Genomic DNA, 24,608 nt, shown 5'->3' on the forward strand with positions numbered 1-24,608 from the left:
AAAGTATTTGGTACTCAACTCAACTGCCTGAATGTTATTTTTCCTAGCTGATGTTCTGAGTGTAGGAAAGAGCAATCATACATAAATTGCTGTTATTACAATTTATAGCACTGTTTCCCTTTTTTTTTCTAAAGCTACTGACTTCAGCATCTGTGGAACACCTTGGAAGACCGGTTTAAATTCTGTATTGGCAGAAATTTTCAATGTTATTTACATCATGAGCTACATCTAACTGAGAAAGTAAAGAAAACAGATGCACATAGCATGATCTGCACTTAGCATGGACCTTGGGCCCATTTTGCAAACAACAAAGCCAAACCTGCAAGCACTGATCCAATGTGCTATTGAGTAAAGCCTTTGTTCCTTTTCACCTGAAACAGTTCTTTAGACAGAAAGGGTTCATTTTAATCCTGTATCTGAAATAGTGCATCTTTCTTCTATCTCAGTAGGAGAGAGACTCCCCTTGTCATAATTGCATGAAAATAACATTATTATTATTATAAAACTGTTTAGCTCTTGCTCCTCAATTTTTTTATCCAGAATGTCAAATGCAATTATTAAATTCAAGCTTCAAGTCAGAGACATAGGCAATCATTTGATCTGAAGTAATTTCTATTTATGTGTAGAACAAAAATTCTTTTAATAGGTACTCCTGACATGTGTGAGTGATAAAGATAACATGAACATGAAGTCTTTGTGTGAATTGTTCAGCGTACATGAAAAATACATCCAATACTAGTGCACTAGAAATTCAAATCTGCAAAGCTTGGAGATTTTCCCTTGATTTCATTAGAAAGTGCTGTTTTTGTGGAAATGATCTGTTGGGTAAGGACATTATTGCAAAAAAAAAAAAAAGTCTGTCAGCTGAATTCAGGATCTCAAGACAGACAGTGACACTGATGGAAATAAGGATGAAGGTCTGAAGTGAGGGTTGAGGCACTCACAATGGCTGGATGTCAGTGCCTTTGCTTTTTCCCTTTCACTGTGGATAAACAGGGCTGGCCAGAGGGGTGAAGCACCTGACTGAAGCAAGGCAATTCTCCCTCTCTTTTCCATGTTTTGTGCCTCAGCTGAGGGAATTGTTTGTGTTTTGCCTCAGACCTCATTCTTCTGGTGAAGCCAGAGCAGAATGGGTGTGAGCCTCTTCAGAGCATCCCTGTCAAGGAGTTGGCACCTCATTGAAAAGGTGGATCTTAATAACATCAATCTAATGAAGAAGGTGGGCAGTTCAGTCTGGGGCCAATACCTGAACGGGCACACGGTTCAGCTTTGCCACTGTAGTGACTGTCACACTCCTTTGCCTGCTTAGCCCTGAAAAAGGGATTTGCACCCTCCTCTTTCCATGGGGCTGGCAAATTTGTGTTTGCCAGCAATGTCCTGGAACACCCATGGCTAAGCAAGTGGTCACAAGCTGTGTAATTTGGGGCTGTTTGATAGTGGCAGGTTGCAGATAACAGAGAGAGATTATTAAGAGAAGTAGATTGCTTAATTGTCCTTTGCCAGAAGATAAAGGGATCAACCATTGTTGCCCTAAAAAAACCTGATCTGTCCCTTCCCTGCAAAGCTTATGTTTTGAGGAAGATGAGTATTGGGTCAGTAGTTACATAGGGATGGCAAGAGGAAGGGAAAGTCCTTCTGTACAGTTCTCCTTCCTCACTGCCAGCCTGGTGCCAGCCTTTCCCATCTTGTAGGCTGCTTTACTGCCCGGGAGAGAAGCAGCAGAGGCTGTGGGATGGAGTGGGGACACAGAGGGGGTCTGATGGTCTCTAAAGTCCCATACCACAATGGAATGGAGGAGAGGAGGGCCCTCTCCCAGGGATGGATGCTGAGGGAGCCTCCACCAGCAAGAGCACTGCTGATCCTTGTGCAGCCCAAAGCCCTCCATCCACTTCCTTCCACAGCTGCCCCAACCATCCTTCCCTTGTCTGCAGCTCCTTCGGTCTCTCCAGCCCCCAGGACTCTCCCTCAGCTCTTGGTCCTGCTATTGCTGGGTCAAATCTCCACATCAGATCACAAACCTAGGGGGCAGTAAAACAAGCAGACACTCTGGTCCCAGCCACCCTTCACCCTGAGAGCCCCTGGGTGCCTGGGATGCAGGAGGCACCAGAGGATTTCTCTCCCTCATCACTGCTCACATCTGGCCAGAAAATGTAGGGGATGGCTCTCCAGGGCCTCTGTGGCAAAGAGCTGCCCCTCCATGAACCACAACAACCCAGGTGGGTGTCACTATCAGGGCTGTGTGTGGAAATAATTGCAGGGTTTGGTTGTACAAGCCTGGAGCTTCGTGTGCAGCAGCCTCCAGCTCTGCTGGAACCCTGGGGAAGGTCACAGCTCCTTTAGGTTGGCAGAGCTTGGAGAAGGGTGAAGATGCTTCTCTGGATAAGGATGTGGGCAGTGTTCTTCTGTCTGACCTTGATCAAGTATTTCTGGTAAGATATCAGGGATGGGTGAAATCTCCATCCAAGGGGAAAGCAGCACTTTCGGAGTTTTATGGTCAAACTTGGTAGTAACTGAGGAAAAAATCAAATTTCCTATATAGATCATACTGCAATGTGGTATGTCATTAACATTGCAATGGAATTTGATGGTGTAGTGAAAGGTCTGGAAGGATTATGGTTTGATATAAAACATTAAACATGCCATAAGTCTTGGAATAAAATAACTGCACAGAGAAGTGCATGCTATAAGGGAATTTTGAAAATACACATTCCAAAAAATACCATTTTTTGCACCAGTCAGGCAGGCCAGGCATTGTTTGTAATGAAGTGAATCCTTTTCAGTGTTTCAAACCAACAGAAGTAATTTTAAAAATCCTGGTTGAAGCATAAAGATTTTATTTAATAGCTTTCATAATGACTGAGTGATCATGTTGATGAATTATGGATGGCTTTTTCACTAGGAGTCTGCAACAACAAGATAAGGCAATAATCTATTTCGATGCTTGTGGACATGTATTTGTGATTTTGATTTTTCTAATTTTTTTTTAGAGAGTCAGGAAAGATGCATGATTCATTAACAGGTTAGGACAAACTGATAATATTAGGTCTTTTCACCAGTGTCAGGATTCTATTCTTAGTAACACTCTATTAGTAATATTCTCTGTCATTTTTAGTATTTTCTCAAGTAAGATTGCATTCAGGCATGACTCAGAAATAACTTAATAGTGAAGATATTGATCAGTGCTCTAAATCCATCTGTAGTCATTTTCATGCCCAATAGACTGGATGATTTCTTTTCCAGTAGAGATTTGAAAGTTATCTTATTGAACAGTAAGCAGGAACATGTCTGGGGTTAAATCAGTTTTTAATTTTTAGGAGTTATTAGTTTGTTTATTAGTTTTTTCTTAGAGTATTCATGATTAGTAGCTTTTTGCCATCAATTTTGTGTAGTGAGGCAGTAGAAATGGTGATGCTGTGCCATAATGAAACTAATTCAGGACAATGCTAAAACCAGCATTAAAATATACCCAGTAAAAAAACTCAGCAATGCCCATACAGGTTTTCTTAACTGCTAGTACAGGTAAAAGAATTTGAAACCAGAGAAAACAGCATTATCCAGAACAGCAGCAAATACAAATTTTTACTGCTCCAAATTGCTAACACACAGCTAATTCATAGCAGCACTGCCATGTGAAGAAACTGCAAATAGTGTCAGCATATAAAAAAAGAAATGAAAAATATATGTGGGCGTGCAGTAACCTCTCTATAACCACACAGGGTCCATAAACTGCTGACTCCTCTGGCAGGAGCTTCAGGGACGGATTTTCTCCCTCAATCCAGTGTTGCTGTTTCTATGTCTCTTGTCATTTTGGAGATATAGGAAACTGTGACACTGAGTAGTTCACAAAAGACTAACATGACAGAATGTTCTGTATATTTTACAGAAATCTTGTAATCATGGTTGAAACTCTTTTTTGCCAAGCAAATACTAAAAATTCCTTTCCATTCACAAAGTAAGGTGATATTTTTCTGCTAAATATTCCGTTTTTCCAAGCTCTATGACCAATCTCTTTACATCTTATTTTGAACTGTGAAAATGTTGTGTATTTGTGAGTGTAGCTGTTGATTGATGAGCTGTAGTAGCTTTGGTTGGCCAAGTTTGTTAATGTCTATGTGTCTCTGGCTTTTCTCATTTTCCTCGTACAGAGAGCTACGGATAGTGACAGGAGAATGGTTTTTTGAAGAGAGAGCAAAGCGCTTCAAACAATCAAATCTTGGAACTGATGTTGTCAGACAGTCCATCCTCCAAAAATTCCCAGGTAGGGACCTAAAGAGGGAGATTTGCTTGTGCTTCATATGTTCAAAACCTTGTTTCTTGAGTGTTTGCCTGTATTTTATTCCTGACTGAAGCATAATCAGTGTTTTAATCCTAATTTTTTATTTGTGGCTATGCAGTGATTTATGAATGAGTAATATTCAGGAAAGGTAAGGCCTATATGAAAAAAGTTTCTCTGTGGAGATAGGGAGCTGCTGAAAAACTCACTGTCCAAACAGGTGAACAGTGTTTTTCAGCTGCAAAGCCCAGCAGAGACTCTGAAAGTTCACTCTCAGTTCCTGCCAGGAAGTTTGGCTGTATGGAGAAATCTCAGCCCAGTCATTTTCTGCCTTTGGCTCTCTTATTTGTGATAGTGGTGTGTAAAAATCACTCAAATTTTCTTTTTCAACTCTGAAGAAGAAAAGTAAATTTGAGCTCCTGTGCTCTCTGCTGGATCATGGCTATATCCAGGCCACCTGGTATTCAGACTTTCCTTTTGCCCAGGTGTCTCAAACAAGCTGCACCTGCACTTTTAGCTGGTGTGTAAAATTTGGGATTTTCCTGAGTGCTGATGGTTTGTACTCACTCTGAACACAGAGGATGTTAGGTAGTGTTTCAGGTGTAGAATTTATACCCAGTTTTATCCCCTAGCTTATAAGGAGAGGGACTAGTTTACTGCCACTGGAAAAAGAGACATGGTGCAAACTTGCTCCTTGCCAATATCACTGTGCTTCAGAAACTGTGAAACTGGCAAATGTATAAATTCTTGGTATTATGTCAGAGGTCAGATTGGATATTTCATGATTTGCTACTTGATGGATATATTGAAAATATATTTAAATATAAGCCATTTTTCCCATATCTTGCTCCTAATTGAACAAACATTTTAATTATTGAAACATTCATTCAACACAGAAGATACTGTACATTTCAAAATTAAATTTCAGGTCCTTTGGTTACTAAATATTGCCACTGATAAATCTGGAAGTGTAGTTCAAGAAAAGAGTTGATAATGAGGAACATCTCAAGCCAAAGTTTTATTTTATTACAAAGATCCCCCAAGGTTTTTTTCATTATCTGCTTTTGTAGGTTGTTTGCCATGCTGTGTTATTTTTGCAGAAGTTCACTTTTTATTTTCTTTCTCCCTCCACTGCAGACACAGTTTCCAATACAGATGATGAAAGAACATTCAAAGATCAACCCCAAGAGAATGAAGGAAAAAAGCCAGATGTACCAGTCTCCTCCACAAATGGGCACAAATCTGTCTTTGGCAGACCTAGAAAGATTGGGTAAATCCTTTGGTTTTGTAGTTGTTGGTTTTTGTTTTGGTTTCTGGGGTTTTGGTTTTTTTGAAAACTGATAAATCTAAAAACAGCTGTATATGGTCAGATAAGATTTTCTTTTGGGTTTTTCCACTCTTCAGCATCAGCCTCAAATTTCCCAGGATTAGAAACTGCCTTCATTTAAAGGCATATTTACTATAATTGGATTGCTGTTTCCTGGGAAATGCAGCAGTAATTATCCTTCAGCTGTAAAGGCAGCAGAAAAAAAGTCAATTTTACTTTTGGATTTTTCTTGTTTTTACTCAGAAGTTACAGAGTGTCCTTACAGGTAGGCTTTCTGGAGAAGCAAATGAAAAAAAAGTATTTGTAGGACCTGGTTTTTTTTATGTATACTGGTCAGTTTTGCTCCCAGAAATTTAATCCTACAAAAATTTGGCTTGCTTTTCCTAGTATATTTGGTGGCCTCTTTTAGAAGTATTTCATTATTGTTCCTCTTCCTTGCTTGCTTCTTCCTCCCTCAGGTTCTGCATTTGTGTATCTCATGAGTGGATTTGTTTTAGAAAGGCTCTTTTGGGGCCAGCTGCTACTGACAGTGTAATGGGATGATTTTTCAGTCTCTTGTGGTTTGTAAGGTCATGAGGAATACCATTACTTTGAAAAATTTAATTCCATTAATTTCTGTCCCATTAGGCCATGTTTTGCAGGATAAGGGGGTGATATGTTTTTTAGGAATGGCATGTTTAGGGCATTTGATGCATATAATTCTAGAAATATCTAAAGAGAAAATACATATAGCATAATTTTCTAGAGGAAAATACACACACTTCGTCAAAAATACTTTCCTAACTATAAACTCCCCCCGCCAAAAGAAAAGATGAATTTTCACAAAAGGCAGTTTTCTTTCTAAGCTTCTAAGAAGCAATGTTATAGTGTTTTGGTGTCTTAAAATGCAGTTTGTAGTAAATACAGACGTACATAAATACAAAATGTTTTTCTCCCCAGAAACCAATTTGATAACCAGATTTGGTGCTCTGTTGACCTTTATATCCAGAGCTATCCATGGGTTAGATGAAATTACTGGACTGTGCACGTCGCAACTTTGAAAATCTTTTATTCCCTGTTTCCAACAGGAGGGTTATCAGGGCAGTTACCAAAGGAGAAATTACGTATGGGAAGGATGAAGGTGAAAGGAGCACAGGCTCAGAGGCTGAAAGCCCAGGTCTGCGGGGAGGCAAATCAGCTCCGTGCTCCCAGAGGTGAGCAGAGGCTGGGGCAGCTCCTGCTGGGACATGTGCCAGTGCCCTGGGCTGCTCTCCTTGGATGCTGTCTGAGAAACAGAGCTTATGTCCCTAAAAAAACCAAAAAACAGGAAAAAACACCAAACAAACAAAAAAATTATCTCCGCTCATCGTACTTGCTTTGTGTTCAGCTATGTGTCAGTACATTGTATTTGTTTTCTGGCTTTTAATTGATGAGTTGTGTTCATGTTACAGAACTGTGGCTCTTTGGTTTTCTTTACTAATGAAATGTTAATTGATTGCAATTTATGTTTTCTTCTTCAAAGGCTGTTTACCTTTCTCTTTCCATGACTATTGTCCCAGTTATTTTATTATTCTTCTGGGCTTAAGAGATCTCTACTAGTGCCTCTGATGGCATTATAAAATTCCAACAGCAATATTCCTGTCATGTCCTACCTTCAAAATGAAGCCAAAAAGCAGCTCACTTCCCTTGTTCAGTAGGACAGCCTACACTGGATATAGACCCACATTCTTTGCTTAGCTACACACACCTAGAAATTTTACAATTTGGATTAACAAAATATCAACAGTTTGCTATAATAGCAATTTCCTGTATCTAAACTAGTGTTTCCAAAGAGATATGCAGGAACAAAGGATAGCAGGCAAAAGGAACATCATGGAGTTTAGTATGCACATAGATAAACCTTCTTGTTCAAGAAAGAACTTGCTTCTCTTTGGTACCTACAATTCAAATCCCAGTTTCTAGATGTTCTGCAATATGCCTTAAGCTGATGGTGACAATCTTCTTGACTTCTTGTTGATAATTTGATTTCTTTTTTTTTTCCCAGAGGGTGCTGCAGCACCTGCCAGCCAATCCAGCTTTCAAGATAGCTGTGTTCTTTAATCCTTCCAGTTCACCTTTTTTTTTTCACTAAGCTCATTAGACCTTCTATATCTCACCAGACTCATACCTGACTTCTATGAGACCAGAAGTAGATTTTCAGCAAAAATCTCATGTCTACTCTGCATTTTCATTTAAAATCTCTACCTCATGTCTACTCTGCATTTTCATTGAATAGAGTAGACATGAGAGAAGGATCTAAGAGACAAAACCTTGGGTGTCCATGCTGCTTAATACAAGGTTATGCAATATTAGTAGCTTTCTCTGATATTTTACCAGGATAAGGACAAAGGGATACTTGTGAGAGGTCTGTGCAGCTCTTTTTGTGTGCCAAACTACAAGAAAGTTATCATGCAGTTTACCATAAATTAAGCAAAATAATTTTGTTTGGGTGGTGGAATTCAGCACCAGATAAACTCTCTGTACAGATTTAGGAGTGAAGTAGTCTAGAAAGACAGATTTTATGTTTGATTGCCTTGCATCACTTTCACATAAATAATAATTTTCTTGCTGTTTCCCAGAGTCAGAGTGCAAGACTTGTTAAATTAGGGGTTTTGAGTCATTATGACAACTTCTTCTCTACTTGTCATCTCATTCTCACCTACTGAAATTGGTGTCCTGTGCCAAAACCCAGAGCAACATTGTCAAAATTGGTAGTATTTCACCTACCAGCAGGGAAACCAAGAGAGAATTCTTATTATTTATTAATGTTTCTGTTTAAGAAAAGATGTATTGAGCTGGGAACAGGGAAACTCAGCCATGAATTCACCTCTTCTCCAGGTTTATTTCTACTCCAGAAACAATATTTACTGCTGAATGCTGTAAATGTTTTTGCTGCTGAATGAACCAGGAGGCTGCATCAGGTGATGTTTCTAGATGAAATAGTGTGGGAATTTTAGGCTCATTTACACAGGCACTCAGGTCTTGTCTACCAGGAGGAGAAGCCTGGCACAGTCATAACACCATTTTTCTGTTGTCTGCTTAACATGTATAAAATGTGTCAAATCTCTCTCTAATAGCAGACAGAAATAAGAACTAAGGACACATTTTTAAAATAATTTTCACTGTTTAAAAAGGTTGAAAAAGGGCAACAGATTTCCCTTTCTATCCCTCAGTGTTCACATGAGTTTACAAGTATTTTCTAACAGAAAATGTTCAGTGGAAAAGTTTTCACCTGTTGTGATGTTAGACAGAAACTGAGATCTGGTGTGCTGGACATAGATGATTTTTTTGTCACTTTTACTAATGCAAAGCTTCCAAGAAGACCTGTCCAACCTTCCTAAATTTCTACACTGATTTAAAGAATCAACTGGTTAGGGTCTAGAGTCATAACTGGATACCAAAAAACCACATATAAACAGGACAGTGAATAAGTGGGTATTTTTCTGGAGATAGATAGATGGATGGATGGATGGGTGGGATAGATAGATGGGTTAGATGGGATAGATGGGATAGATAGATAGATAGATAGATAGATAGATAGATAGATAGATAGATAGATAGATAGATGGGATGGATAGATGGGATAGATAGATGGGATAGATAGATGGGATAGATAGATAGATGGGATAGATAGATAGATAGATATAGATAGATAGATGGGATAGATAGATGGGATAGATGGATAGATGGGATAGATAGATAGATAGATATAGATAGATAGATGGGATAGATAGATGGGATAGATGGATAATAGATGGATGGGATGGATAAATAGATAGATGGATGATGGATGGATGGGATAGATAGATATAGAGATACACAAGGATTTTAGAGTTTCTGGAGGTTATGCTGGCATTAAATTAGCTGTAGAAGTGTCCAGAAGTGTCACATTACTGTAGTTTTCCTTGTCACAAGTGGAACAGCCTGGTAGGAATGGCTGCATGAGTTGTCCCTCCTCCAGCTGGATGTGAATGCAGTGTGGGTTGAACAGGGACAAACACAGCTCCTGCAGCCTGGACAAGAGCTGCCTGTTTAGGCCATCTGCAGTCCTGCTAGAAGCACTGACAATACTTGTATGACTTGTATGTGTAAAGCAACTGTAATTCATCTTTGCCTGTGTTTTTCCTTTCCAGGTGATCCCCCAGCCCATCAGGGCCCTGTTGCTCTCATAAAGTTAGCGCATCCCTGTCCTGGCAGCTGAATGAGCTGCCTTGCTTAGCTCAGAGCAATAACCCTTCCCTCCTCTGTCTCCACCGCAGAGGGAGCACGCTTTCCCTGAGCAGCAGCGGTGCAGGGGCTGCTGCAGGACATGCAAGGGGCAGAGGCAGCGCTGCCCAGGCTTCCCGGCCGCGCTCTCCCAGGCGCAGCATGACCGCGGATTGCAGCGGGGTAAGGGCTGAGCACCGAGCAGGGCACCGGGCTGGGTCTGCCCCGGGAGGTTGGTTTGCAGCACAGCAAGGATGAGCCTGACACCGAAAATCCCATTTCTGCCTCACTTCTGCTGTGGAGATCCCTGCCAGAGCAGAGCTCCTTGTGCTCTCATCAGCGATGCGGTTTTTGGTTTGGCAGGCATTTCTCTGTTGCCTAAAAATTGCTGTGGATGTCCAGCATTAGATAATGAGTCACAGATCTGAACTGGGAGGCACAAGGGATGGGAACAAGCATTTTTTGGCACTTTGGAGCTTTGAGTAAGTGCTGTAAAATAAGGATGTGACTTCCAAGCATGCACAATCTAGCATTCTCCCACTGACTTCTAAAGGGAATTTTGCAAGTCCAACACTTGCAGAAAATCAGGCCAAACTGATTTTAGTTTTTTTCTGGATTTGGACACTGGGCTCTGCAAACATGATTCTATAACACAAAATGTGTGATAAACACATTATCAGAACAATTCCTGTCATGTGCTCTTAAGCCTCTTGGGGAGTGTTTACCATTAAAGTTTGGGAAAAAAGGTAGATAAGTGTTTAGACCAGAGCCCTGTTGAACACATCAACTTTCTTTCTAACTTCCAGATACTTGGTCTAATATGTTGTCTTTCCTAATAAAAAAATAAGTTAGTGTATATGAAGAGCAGTTTTGGGAGCTGTAAATGAATGAATAGTTGTTTTATTGATGTTCTTGTCGGCACATAGACTGACTTGTTTTCAAGTGCATTAGAATTCTTTTAAAAATCCATTTCATTTAGATGGAGTTATGTTATTAGCTTTTCTTTTACAGGTAGGCAAGAGGTCATAATGATATCAAGGATATTGGCATTATTTAACGGGTTTTACTGGCATAATCAGTTCAAGTGCATTTGGTTTTGCCCTGGCTGAAATCATTATGCTAGTGCAAAACCCATAGGTTTTGTCTTTTCTTTCTTTTTTTTTTTTTTTTTTTTGATTTCTGAGTTGAGTGAGCATCTAATAGATTTGAGTGTTTCTTTTCCCTGATACTTCACTCTGATTCTTCAGCTGCAAACTCAGAATGTAAGCAAGAATTGCATCTTTGTGCTAATTTTATGCATCATCAGTGCTAAGCAAAGCAGATTATACTGGAATCTAAATATATTCAGTAATGGACTGGATGTTAAAGGAACTTTGGGGTTCTGGAATTTAAGAGAAATTATGCTTTTATAAACTAATAGTGAATAAACTTAGATTTTGTATTTATGGCTTGTGCATTTTTCCTCTTGGGCAGGACACAGGCTTGGAAAATGACATGATTATTCCAGCAAGTGAAAGTGTACCTGAAGATTTAGTAAAGAAGCACTGCAGGAAACCATCTGGAACACCTTCCATTGCAGTTTCTAGGATATCTTTGTCATCAGGCAAGTATTAAGTCTTTTTCTTCTTTCTGGCAGCCTTTATTATCAGAGGATTATGCCCAGTCTTGTGACTGCTCCTTTTGTTCTTAAAACATGTTGAAAGACCAAATGTTAGTTTCATAAACTTGCTCATTCTGAAAACACTTCTCTTTAACTAATCAAGTTCATACCGCTTCACAAGTTTTACATTAAAAATGGGAATCCTTTCCCCGGGAACATTGGTATTGTTAGGTAAATCACATCCTCTTAGAGTTGTTACAAGATTTAATTCACAAATGCATGTTGTTCAATCATTCTCTTTGTGCTCCCCTATATGAAATACTACCTGTATATAATATTACTCTACTGCTGCCATTACATTTCACACACGCTCTGCCCAGAAGCAAATTCGGGAAACAATGTTTGGTCAGATAACAAACCCCTGACAGACTTATCTGTTAATTTTTATATGTGATGCTCTGAACAAGTCAATCCATCTGTAATTTACCTCATTCCATTGGAAGAAGGGCTCACACAGGAAGGCGCTGTCACAGCCACTTCGCAGTAGTGGATGGAGATCCTCTTTTTCCTCTCTGGAATGGGAGGCAGGAGCATCCTGCACTCTTCTGCTTCCCCCAGGCACTCAGCTTCCTGCAGGGCTGATGGAGTGGTTTGGGTTTACAGCCTTCTCTCTGAAACACAGCAGGGCTCACTCTATTGTGGCTGGATTTAGCCCAAAGCAGAAACCCAGAGGTGTATCCCACAGAGCTAATCCAAGGAGGAAATGTTCTTTACCTCAGACATTTCAGCTTGGAAGTGTCAGAGTTTCCTGGAGTTCAATGCAACTCCAAGCAGAGATGTTACAGATGGCTACTTATTTAGGAAGTAAAAATTCTTCTGTTCCTGCTACCTTAAAAAATAAAAGTTTTCCTGGTAGGTAAGAACTGAATTTGTGTTACCAAAGCAGGTGGATGCTGAGCAAAACTGTAGGAAACTTGGGAACAGGCCTCAGACTCTGCATTTTTCTCTTTGGCAGAACTCAAAGGACATTAAGCTCAGGAGGGTGCCCTTTCCTGCCACATCAGCTTTAGAGCTGGTGGATGAAGAGTTAAAAACCTTTCAGATTCCTACCTGCAGGATCTAAAAGCAGTCTCTTCTCCCACTTCTCTTTCTAAATATATTGAAACAGTCACACAAAAGACTTGTATGGGGAGGACTAGGAGGCCTTGGAGAAAGATTTTCTATGTCTTACGCTATAGAGTGGATGAGAGACCTGTAGGACTGGAGAAACTGCTGGAGCTCTTGAGACTAATTATTTCCTCCTAATTTCTGCAGCAGGCACACTGTTAATGACAGAAGTACTTTCTACATCCATCTGAATCCCCAGCTGCTTCATTCTGATGCAGATGCTGGGGAGATTTTAGTGGTGGTGGTGGTGGTAGATGTGACAATCACTGTGAGTTTTGCAATATTCCAGGTTAGCAGGCCTACCAGAGAAGGTCAAAATCTTGATGATCCACAGAAGACATTCAGAGTAGATAAATAAATAAATGGTATAGGGGTAGAATTATTGCCCAGAAGGCTGAACAGCATCAGAAAGAATATTTCTTCCTCCATTTATCAGAGTGATGTCTAGTTGCCATAGATTTGACAGATAATTAAAATATTGTTTTAATTTTTTTTGGTTAAAAAAACATTGGGGTTGGGACAATGGTTGTATGGAAGATAAAATGGAATATTTCTGTACAAACTATAGTAAATATTTAAATTGTTTTTGTTTCCCAGACCGTAGCAGATCTGAGATAGATTTGAGTGAATCTTTCTCTGAAGGAAATGAAGATACCCTGAGCATAAGAAGCAAATCTGTACCTAGTGCCTTAGATCAGGAATTGGTGAGTTATAAATATGTAAATGTTCATCTGGTGGAAATTCTGTTTGTTTGGACCAATGAAATCAAGACTATATGTGTATCTATATAAAATATGGGTAAGGCAGGACATTCTTTCAGGGATATTTAATGAGTTTTTTAATAGTGTAATCTTCTGAGTATGTTTGCTGTAGAGTGATTTCAATGAACAGTCATGTTTCCAAATTGTTGTTAATTTGCTGGGTGTTTGAGTTCACAGATGAAAGAAACCTAGCCTGAAAATAAATTCCAGGCACTAAATTGCACTTGCTCCAGAATTCTGTTAATTCATATTTGCATAAGTTTTAATTTTGATGCTGAGAAAGTTCATAGTTTAAAGGCTTTAATCTTTGTCTGGTTTGGTTTTCCATTTATCTGTATTTTTTGCAGAAAAACCCAGCTTTCTCTTCTGGCAGTGTTGCTTGCCTCATCTTCCTGTTGACTCTTCCATACATCTCCATGCTTTTTTTTGTGTATTCTATGGACTGCTTTTCCTGAAGTGATTCACAACTTCCATCTCCTCTTATGCACATATCCAAGACAGGCAATCTGCAGATGTGCATCAATGCTATAAAAGAATATCCAAGCTTATTAAATATGCATGGGAGGGGGAAAGTGATTTAAATAATTCTTCATCTAATCACAGTTTATTCTAAAGTTTCCAAATGTGTGCTGGTAGCTTCTGCATTTGGCCTGTTGTTGTAGTCCCACCCTTCCATCTGCTCTTTCCAGAAGAGCATTGGCCATGGCAGATGTTTCCCCTTCCTGAGGTATTGAAATTTGAGTCTTGGTGGAAAATCATGTGTTGGGATTTCCATCTTTTCTTGGATTAGTAGCAGTCAGAGAATATGTCTGCAGCATTGCTTTGGGTTGATATTTGAGGAATTAACAAAAGACCTTCCTGTGTGTCACGTGTTGGTGGAAGAAAAACTTTAAAAATAAGTGGTTTATTTTTAAATTGTAATAAGGAAAAATGATGCATTCTTTATTAAGAAGCTGGAAAATAATGCAGAAGAAAAGCACAAAAAAAAAATGCAGGCCTTATATTTTTTTATATCTGTTCTCTGCTCTACTTGAGTTACAACTTAGATATTTTTCTGAGGCAGCTGCCAGAGATGACAAATCCAGAGAAAATGCAAAGGATTCCCTTCTTTGAATTTTCTCTTCTTAATCAGAGATTTTGTTTTGTATTTCTTTCTTGCTGACTCTGAATGAAATTTCAGATTGCATCTCTGCAACTCTGCAGCTTCTTCGCTAGCACAGGAGATTTCTCTTGTGGCATAAACTTGATTTAGCTGCTCTGGAGTCTGGTGCTAATTCCCTTTAAAATTAATTCATAACAGGAGTCACAGATGTCTGATTTTACCCATAACCTCACCTTCTCTGCCTTATGAAGTGAATTGATTGCATTCATCAGCTTTTGTGTTACCATATTCATTTAGGGTAGTTTGCCTCCCAGGAGTCCTTCAGAGTCTTGTCCCATATTCATTATGGAAGCAGTGGTTTGAGGTAAAAGCTGTATTCCTGCAGGAATTTAGTTTATTTGATGTAAGAGACAAAAAGAAAAGTATGTGATGATGGTAACAACATCTCCTGCAGCCTGAGAAAAGCTGGAGTTCCACCTCCTTTTCTTTTAGCTGAGGTCCTTCAGTCTCATTCCTGGGTGATGGGAGCTGACAGCAGTGGTATGGGAGATGCCACGTGTCAATAGGATATGCAGATTGCTGGAATTTATCAGCTGAAAGGATGGGAAAAAGCTTTTGGTCACTTTGCTCCCACCTTTTTCTGGGAAACCCATTACCCATACTGAGAAATCAGCAGGAAAATTGAATGGATATTTTGCTTCTCTGACTTCGTATTGCTTTTGATAATGAAAAAGGACAAGCCCCAAAACCCACATGATGTGGTACAGATTTATCAAGGAGCATGGGAAACCAGCTAAATCCAGTGTTGTCTTCAAATGTGAGCACCTTTTCTACAGAGGTGTGTGTTGAATTCCTGACCAAGTGGTGTTCATTGCATGCTCAGCTGCTTTTTTAGGAGTAATTGGATGATGTGCACTTTATAGCCCCCACTGGAGACCATGAGATTAATATCCTGCTAGCTCCTACTTTAATGATCTAATAACACCAACTAATTACATAGTTGCAATTCTGTAATAACTCCTGAGAAATCTAATGGTTGTGGTGCAAAATGAATTTAGAGAGTAAGTTAAATATTAACCTTTCTTTTTAAATTTTAGATTTCTGCTCGCAGCCAAAAATTCAGCAGTTAGGACTCAGTGAAGCAATGTTAGAATTTGAGTGTCTAGATCTGAAACACCCAAATCTGAAATTGTTGCCTTGCCTTTTCCCCCGTGTTTAATTATTCTGCAGTAAAAATGTAGCATTGTTTATTTTCAAGATTATTTATATGCATGCAACTGTATAAAAGAAAGAGTATTTCATGTATAGAATTGCTTCTTCCTGCTCCATAGGCAAATAAGAAAATTGTATTCTTGTTCCAAATTTAGAACCAGACTACATCACCTGACACCTGATCTTAATGAGGGGAATAGAAATTACAGGTGGAGTGGTTTGTTGGGTTTTTTTGTTTGTTTGTTTCATTTCAGGTTTTTGGGAGATTTTACTTTTGAATTATTCACCTGTCTCCCTCAAATAGTTTGTTCTGTTGTGCCCAGGTCTCCAAGGGTTTTTCCTTTCATTTAGTATAAAGTATCTGTTACTTACTTTTTTTTTCCTGTGGGGCACTGTTAGAAAAATAAGAGACCAGCAGAGCAAGCTCATGGTAAGAACATGAAACTGTTTTCTTCAGTATATAAATTTTGGTGATAGCTTGTTCTGATTTACCTCTGCACAATGTTACATATGCAGTAACAACTGGAAAGCAGTAATAGAAAATAACTTTTAGGTGGTTTCATATCAATTCAGTCACTGGAGCAAAGGAGAAAAGATGTAACAGCCAGTTTTAGGTAAAGTATGACAAATGTGCTGCAAGTTTTTTAATGTAAACTGTGAATTCAACTCTCCAGTAGCATTTCCCCCTGCTCTTTTTTTTTTTTGCTGATTAGCACAGAAGTGTTTGAGATTCCTGAATTTGAATACAGTATTCCTCTGTTTAGTTTCAAAGAGTGAGAGCAACTAAACAATAGAGAATGAGGTGGGTCAAAAGGTGAGGCTTTTATAGCTGCAAAGCAGTTATAAGGAACTTGAAAATCTAACTTCCATTAAAATTAAAAACAAAGTCTTCCAAAATATGCCTGCCATAAGGCTTAGGGAAACACTGATTTCCAACCTTTGCCTAATAGGATTATAATTGTCTGCTGGTATTTTTTCCTGTTATTTTAAGTAAAAGTTAAGAGTCCCATTAGGACCATTAATCACATCTAAAGATTTAGTTTAGATTTTACTTCATGGCTGTGTTTAAATGAAGAATTTTTTCTGTATATAGCTTTAAGATGTTAAACTTCAGTCTTGCTTATTAAAACTCAAGCATCTATATGAAGCTATGCAATTACTGATTTTCCACCTTTTTATTATTAATACAATACAGAAATTTAATTACTTTTTAAAATGCTTATGAACTGGCTTGATATAAGACATGAAGTGTATGTGTGAAGATTTTCAGTGCTTAAACAATTGAATCCTGAAACCACAGCTGTCTCTTCCCTTTATGCTCTGTATCTGTGCAAAGATGTGGAAAATGTGAACCAAAATTCCTTTAGAGAACAGAAATTGAGTACATCTAGCACCATCTTCCTAAAGTGGAAATCTTGTGAACCAAAATTAAGTGACAGAGGTTGACAAAATACACTGCAGAACACAACTAAAATGCTTGTTTGTCATTTAGGGCTATCTGGATGAAACAGAAGAAGATATTGATGACATAGTGGCCTCTTGTTATCCAAGAAAGCATGAACATATGACAAGTGGATTATCAACAGTAAGATCTTGGGTAGAAAACATGCACTGTCCTTCCACAAAAGACCATATTTCCTCCAGAAAGTAATTTATTTCGTATCACTTATCACATTCATCTTTCATTCTGCACTTGAGAAACATCTTTTAACATTCAGACAGACTTTCTTTTATATTATTAATGCTGCTCAAAGCTAAAATGCTGTTCTCTGCAGGGCATGGAAAGAGAAAACTATTTTGCATACTCATTAGCAGACTTCCTCATATGCTGGGGTCATTACCAAGCTTCCATGTGGAGAAGGCAAACCAGAGGTGTTTGCAGTGTGTGACTGCTCAGCTTTGCAGAGGAGCACTTGATCTTAATTAAATGAAACAAAGAGAACAAAGCTGTGAAGGGAGAGGTTCCTTCTCAAACTACTCTGTATTTTTTTAGAGACACAAACATTTGGGACACAAACGTTTGTCTGTGTGTTTGCACACAACCCACTTCCATGGAATCATTGTCCATTCTCCAACTCAGTTTCTCTCATTCTTCATGGCATGATTCCACATCTGGAAAGTATTTCCCTTTACTGCAGGGGAGAAGAATTAGGAATCCCCTAATTCTTGGGGATTAGGTTGGTGAAAATGAAGGGGTAGCTGCACCTGATGGTAGCAACAAAATTGGCAGAAGAAGTTCCTGCTGTTCATTATGCAGTCTGTTATTCACTGGGAAAGAAAATAGATAATAAAAGCATCCTTTAACCTGTCTAGTTTATTACTCTCTGCTGTGTACCTCATTTTTGGGATCTGTGGGCAGCTGATAATATCTTCAGAGTCCTCTCTGGCCACTCTTCTTTATGGCTTGTGTGTATGAATAGCTCTGGACTGCACAAAGCTGCAACAAACTCTATATAGAGTGTGTGAGTGCTGAAGAGGATGAAGAAAGATGAGTTTGAATACTAAGAGAGGAGAAAATTAGGTCTATGACAATAACCAAATAACTGTTCTTTCTAGATTGCACCCCAGTGAAGCTCTTGACCCCAAAGAAATGGAGTTGGCTGAACTTGAGCTTGGCTTACACGGGGAGGAGAAAGGGCTGAGAATATTGACATCACAGAGCATTTTGAAGTTTTAGATCTGGCTGTGTCAGACCATTTCCCCCTCTGATTTTTGTAGCTGACAGAAGCAGACACAGCAGAGAGTGCAGCTCACACCAGGTCAGAGCTGAGCACCTGCAGCCTGTGCACGCTGGGCTAATTACACCCACTTGGCCCAGGCTGGCAATGGCTCACAGCCCCCAGTGCCTGCTGGTCCTGGGGATTTTATAGACAGAAAAATTTTCATTTCCTCTGAATATTGATAGGAGGATTGCAGGGGCTCAAGTGTTTTCTCTGTTAGGCCATTAATTAAGGAACTGCATTTAGAGATCCTTCCCTCTGTGCTTCAGGCAGCATTCTGTCCGTGTGTTGCGTTTTGTCCTTTGCTGTAGATTTCCCTCTGACCTTTCTCTTAAGCAAAGTGCAGCTTTCCCAGGGCTTTGAGACAATCTCACATCTCAATGCTCTCATTTCTCTTATTCACCATGACATGTTTTTTAATGTCACTGCATGCAATGTTAATGGCAAAGTTGTGAATGGCCAGCTGCTTCTCCCTGCAAGAGAAGGGCGATTTTACAGGTTCATTTCTTTATTCCCCTGAAGTGTGTTACTAACATTTCCCCATCATATTTTTACCTTCACTTTGATTGTTTTAAGCCTTTGAACCTCCTGGCACAGTATGTTTTTTTAATCCTGTGCTATCAAATCACTATTAACTATTGTCACATTGAAATAATGTTATTAATGAACAGTAGACTCATAACTGTATGATCCCTTTCCCTTTCCCTTTCCCTTTCCCTTTCCCTTTCCCTTTCCCTTTCCCTTTCCCTTTCCCTTTCCCTTTCCCTTTCCCTTTCCCTTTCCCTTTCCCTTTCCCTTTCCCTTTCCCTTTCCCTTTCCCTTTCCCTTTCCCTTTCCCTTTCCCTTTCCCTTTTGAAATAAGTATAGCTAGTCTTACAATGAATATTTGGGGAAAAGAAAGAAATATCACTAAGGATAAAAAACACTTGAAATCTACCTGCAACATGAATGAGCTAAAATAGAAATGGAAAGTGACATTGAAGAGAAACTCAGTGTTAGTATTTTATTTTGTGTTTTCCCAATGCTATTGCATGAAGTGTGACTTTAGTTTTCTCTTCATCCTTCATGCTCCACATCAGTGAGACTAAAATGTTCCAGTGCTTTGCTGCAGCAAAAAGATATGATGCAAAACATATAATTCTTAGTGAGGTGACAAAATGAGACTCTGTCCTTTGTATGTTGTTTGCTGCTTACTAAACAGGAATATGAGTATTCTTCTTTGGGATTTTACATTTAGTGTATACAATGTCCAGTGTAAATTCTACAGAACAGAGTCTGGGAGTAGGGGGCAAAAAGTGAAGTTTATCAACATTTACTAAATTTGTATACTTTTCTTCATGGTTGGCAGGCAATCTGAAATTGTGTTTGCATAAATTCAAGGATCAGGTACCACCTATTTGTTTCAGACCTTCTATCATGGCTTTTTTTTACCCCAGCCATTTATCCCTTCCTACCTGCTTACATAAAGATTGAGGAAAAAAGTATTTAGATTAGAGAGAGAAGAGTTTGGAGTAGAAAACCTCATCCACCTACTTGTATTGGTATAACCTTGGGGTTTTTTCTGAAGTTGGCATAAAAATCATTGCAGGGATAATTTATACATTTTTTAGCACATACTGGACTGATTAAGTTGCCTAACAGTGTAAAAGGGTATTTTTATGTATTTTAGAGGTGGAAAATGTATAAATGGTAAAGGCTGGAATTTAGCTCAAGGCATGTTAGAAATTGGAGGAAATATGTCCCATTGGTTGGTATGTTGATAATGTTGATAATTCTCCAGTAATTTTAACCAGTTAATGGAATTTCAGACAATTATAAAAAGAATTAAAAGGACAATCATTGTTCTTTTTTTTTTTCTTAATTAAGGATAAAGCCAGCCATCAAAAATATATCAAAACCTTTTTTTTTTTTGCTGTTTATTTTTCCTACATGGGATATAAAATTAAATTTATGGGTAATAATTGCTTATATAAAAAACTCTTTTCCCCGTCTGTCGTTGCTTATGACACTGACACAGAAGTGTTTATCCCTGGAGCCTCCTGTGCTGCAGGGGCCTTGGGCAGGGTGCTGGGAGGGCTGGGTTTTGTCACAAACCAATTCCTTCTCTGTGGCCCTTTCCCTGGACTGTGCTCTTCCCTGCAGCTGGCAGGGAAGAAGATGGATCAAGACACAGTTCAGGAGAGCTCTGGCAAGCAGAGGAGGAAAAATGTGTCCCCAAATCATGAATTCCATTTTTTTTTTTTCCCCAGAGAGTGACATGTTTCAACATTTTAGTGCAATTGTCATCTGTTCTTACAAACTCCCCAGAGAAACTGCCCCTTCTCACAAAGGCACTGATGCTGCAAATAGAGGAATGCTTGGCTTTTGACTGGCTTCAGGGAGGAGTGACATGGACATGTAAATGAGAACAAATCCAATGTAACCCAGTATGAATCCAAACCTGCTGAGCTACTGTTCTAAAATATACCTTGTTTATTTTGATGCACAGATGACCTCATTTCTATGTAATTACTTTGAACCATGCATCCTTCAATGATTGAAGTGTATGGAGAACACAGAATTTCTCTGATATGGTGATACCTTTTTCTTTCTTTCTTTCTCACTATGGCTTTGCAATACAAACTTCCTTTACCTTTCTATACAGATGAAGATTTCTCACTGCACTTACACTTTCTTATTGCCGCAGTCTAATGTTCTTTTCTCTTGATCTTTTGCACTGCCTTCTTTAAAGAACTCCCCAGAAGGTTCTGACAGAAAATGGACATATTTAAATGTTCCTGAAGCAGATGGTGATACTGTGAGTTCTCCTGAATCCTCTGCTCTAGCTTACTTTCAAGGTTTCTCTCTCCTTTCTCCCTTTTTGTTGAAGACTGTACCTGGGTGTCTTGCAAAGTTCCTGTGTGTCAGAATTTAGGTGGTTATATGTTTTGGAGCAATCTTGTCCGATGACTCAAAAGGAAATGTACACCAGATTTCTCAAATGCTTTTGAGAAGGTGTGGATATTTTTCCAGTTTTCTTTAAAAATATTCAGTTCTTTCCTAATTGTAAACTTCTGGAAGAGGGAATCCCCATAGCAGTACACTGCATTTTATGAGTGTGAAGGAAGAGGGATTGAGGGATGATATATTATGCTGTAGAAGAAAAAAATGGTGGTATTATTGAATTTTCTTTTTTGAATTTGAAAAATATGTTGAAAGGGGGTGAGGGTTGAATTTTGCTTCTTCTTTTAGAATTGTTAATGAGAGACAGGTGCCACTTTAAATAAAGATGGTTTTGTGCTATCTCCATTATGGGAATGTAAGTTTTCCTAAGGGCTCTGTCAGCAGTTGTCTTATGAGACTCAGTAAAAATGAGGTGACCAGCTGAGCCAGAGAAGTATTTTTACTTCTTTTAAAAGAAGACTTTTAAATTATTTTTTTTCTGCTTGGGTCTTACATAAGCTTACAATTTATGTAGCCTGTCTGCTCTTCAGTCCATATATTAATTAAAAGGTGGTAATTTGGATTCTGTCACATTTATAAATAGGTTTGAGTCTTGCATGGAAAAACATCTGTCTAGACATTTAAACTACTATTAACTACAGTACTTATTCTCTGCACATCAAATCATGGCAATTCTATTCTATGATTTATCTGTTTCCGTAGCAAGTCCTACAAAGTGTGACACTATTGTAAAGCTGTAGCTTTATGAAAAAAAAAAAAAAAAACAACAAAAAAAACAAAACAAAACAAAAACCCCACAAAAGTAGATTTTGGGAAAGAGTAAAGTGTTTCAGCCTCTGAGCCCTTTTTCTGTGCCCCTCCAGACGAGCATAAACAGCATGGTGAGTGTTTACAGTGAAACTGGTGACTATGGCAACGTGAAGGTCAGCGGGGAAATCCTCCTCAGTATCAGCTACATCTACAAAACAGGTGCCCTGAACATCCTGGTGAGGAGCTGCAGGAACCTGGCCATTGCAGACGAGAGGAAGCAAAGGACTGACCCGTAAGAACTGAGAATTTCCTTCAGCCCTGCTGGGTGTCCCCAGCACATCCCACCCTGGATGCAACCAGAGCTTGGGATTCAAGCCTGGGAGTTCACAGCATCCAGCTGGTACCAGCAGCATTTTGGTTTGGGTTCCCTGTGGGAAGGGCATCTCCTGTGTGCTGCTTAAGGCAACATGTACCCTTTCCGGGGAAACAGTAAGATTATTTAAATTACCAACCTATTTGATACTAAAATGGAAAAAAATTATGAAGGAATAGCCAGGCAGCATCTAGTTTCTTTTACTTCTATAATCAAAACTGAAGTATATGAGAGGAACGATGTTCTGGAGGCAAGGATTAATGGAAATAACTTTGTTTTCATGGGCCCATACTCTGACTTTGCAAGTACCACATTTTCTGAGTTTCTCATCATAGTCTTCAGTGTAATGTGTAAACTCTCTCATCAGAAACTAATGATAAGTGTCTCTAATCATGGTTAATCTATGGTATATAAATGATGAAGTTTGTAATTCTGTTGTATTTTTAGTGTATATTTTGTCATATGTGACCAGTTGGTAATCATATATGGCAAAAGGGAAATTGTTAGGAAAGCTTGTTACATTTCAGAGGATAAACAAATTAATTTAGCTCTGGCTTTTGTTATTCTAACCCTATCTGACTTACACCACTATTTTTGTAGGTAAGGGCTATACCTCTCCATGTTTTACATATTCTGTTACGTGTTTACACTCTTTATACTGCAAAAATTAATTTCCTCATATGTGTTGCTGATGCAGCAATGTCAGGCCTTTGCTCACATTGGTCATTTTATTTTCCTTGCTAACCCTTTGCTCCTCGCTCTGCAGATATGTCAAAGCCTACCTGCTGCCTGATAGGTCCCGCCAAAGCAAGCGCAAGACCAAAATTAAAAGTAACAGCACCAACCCGGAATTTAATGAGACACTGAAGGTGAGAATTGTCTCTCTCTCAAGCTCTGATGAATGTTTCACTTGTGCTCACAGGTATTTTCCATATGTGTTCCAGTACAGGGATTAGAACTTGGGAGAAATGCCTCAAAATGGAAGGTGTTTAAGCAAAAGCATCTAGAAAACCTATAAACTGCAATTTGTGGCTTTCAGCATTAGGGAAGTGGTTTTGTTTGGTTCTCTCCTTTACAGTTAAAAATTCCATCCGTTGCCACAGATCTCTTTCAAAACTTGATTTTCCCATCTAGTCTGAGCTTAGAGTTGTTAAAAGCACCTTAAAGATTTTATATGCCTGATGCTGAAACAAAGCTAGATTATAACTTCCTGCCTGATTTAGAAGAGAAAATAACATTTTGCAGTTAGATCTGAATTCTTCTGGGAAGTTTAACTTATTTCTAAAGCAGAACTTACTTTGATAAGAAAATGTTAGCATCTGCTTCACTATTTGTCCTCTTAAAAACCTGTGGTGAAGTTCATTTTCTGTTGCAATGGGCTTGATGTGCTTGAGGACACAGTGCCCACAGTTCTCTCTTTCCTCATCCTTTACCCACCCCTACCAGAGAGGCTGAACTCTTCTGAGCCCCTCACAAGCTGCTTATTCACCTCCCTGCCTCTGTGGAGCAGGTGGGAATGGAGGGGTTGCTGCCCCTTCACTGCCTCTCCAGCATCCTGACCTGAAGGCTCCTGATGATTCCCTTTCCTACCAACTGAAAGGAGTCATCCAGCAGGCTACCATGAAACCAGTTTCTCCTGAATTTTTTTTTTTCTTAATTTCAGTTACATTTTAAATAAGTTTCTTATAATAGAAGCAAATAGATGTTCCCTGGCTGGTGTACTTGGCTTAGCCTGGCTGCAAAACCATTTTGCAGGCGCACACACTCAGTCTGCTTGCCAAGGGAGAGACTTTTTATAGCCTCATTTTTAAATGGTATAGAGTAAAATTAAGGCTTGCCTGAACTGGGAAAAAATAAAGTATTAGGCTTTATTTATCAAGGAATATAGCACTGAACATAATTGCTTCTAGGACATAGAAATTTCTCAAAAATACCGATTGTAACAAAAGGAGGTTACCTGAAATGTGCGTAGGTAAGGAAGTGTTGTTCATCCCAACTGAAAATGCTGTTAAAAAAAAAGAAAATAGAAAGAATTAAATCTGTCTTGTATCTTCCCTCTTTGAATTTTACTCATTGCAGAATATGAGGTTTCTCACAGTGGGACAGTTGGCATCTAGGCATTGTAGGGATATCTGTACATAATTAGCCAACTGACT

General features: G+C 39.0%; 1 protein-coding gene across 6 annotated transcripts in view; it reads left to right on the forward strand.

Annotated features, from left to right (window-relative positions):
* The window catches only part of SYTL5 (synaptotagmin like 5), a 79,899-nt gene that overhangs the window by 42,056 nt on the left and 13,235 nt on the right, over positions 1-24,608 (forward strand). Inside the window, exons 4-13 of one of the 6 annotated variants that reach the window (XM_030282590.4) lie at positions 4,146-4,258; positions 5,411-5,543; positions 6,668-6,793; positions 9,878-10,007; positions 11,298-11,427; positions 13,189-13,295; positions 17,159-17,263; positions 21,118-21,183; positions 22,193-22,371; positions 23,219-23,321. In XM_030282590.4, the coding sequence (XP_030138450.4) occupies positions 4,146-4,258; positions 5,411-5,543; positions 6,668-6,793; positions 9,878-10,007; positions 11,298-11,427; positions 13,189-13,295; positions 17,159-17,263; positions 21,118-21,183; positions 22,193-22,371; positions 23,219-23,321 (1,192 nt within the window). The remainder of the gene's footprint in view (positions 1-4,145; positions 4,259-5,410; positions 5,544-6,667; positions 6,794-9,877; positions 10,008-11,297; positions 11,428-13,188; positions 13,296-17,158; positions 17,264-21,117; positions 21,184-22,192; positions 22,372-23,218; positions 23,322-24,608) is intronic. The other 5 variants (XM_004174940.6, XM_030282617.4, XM_030282602.4 and 2 more) reach the window with 5 other exon arrangements.

This window comes from Taeniopygia guttata, chromosome 1 (assembly GCF_048771995.1).
Source record: "Taeniopygia guttata chromosome 1, bTaeGut7.mat, whole genome shotgun sequence".
Classification (NCBI taxonomy): domain Eukaryota; kingdom Metazoa; phylum Chordata; class Aves; order Passeriformes; family Estrildidae; genus Taeniopygia; species Taeniopygia guttata.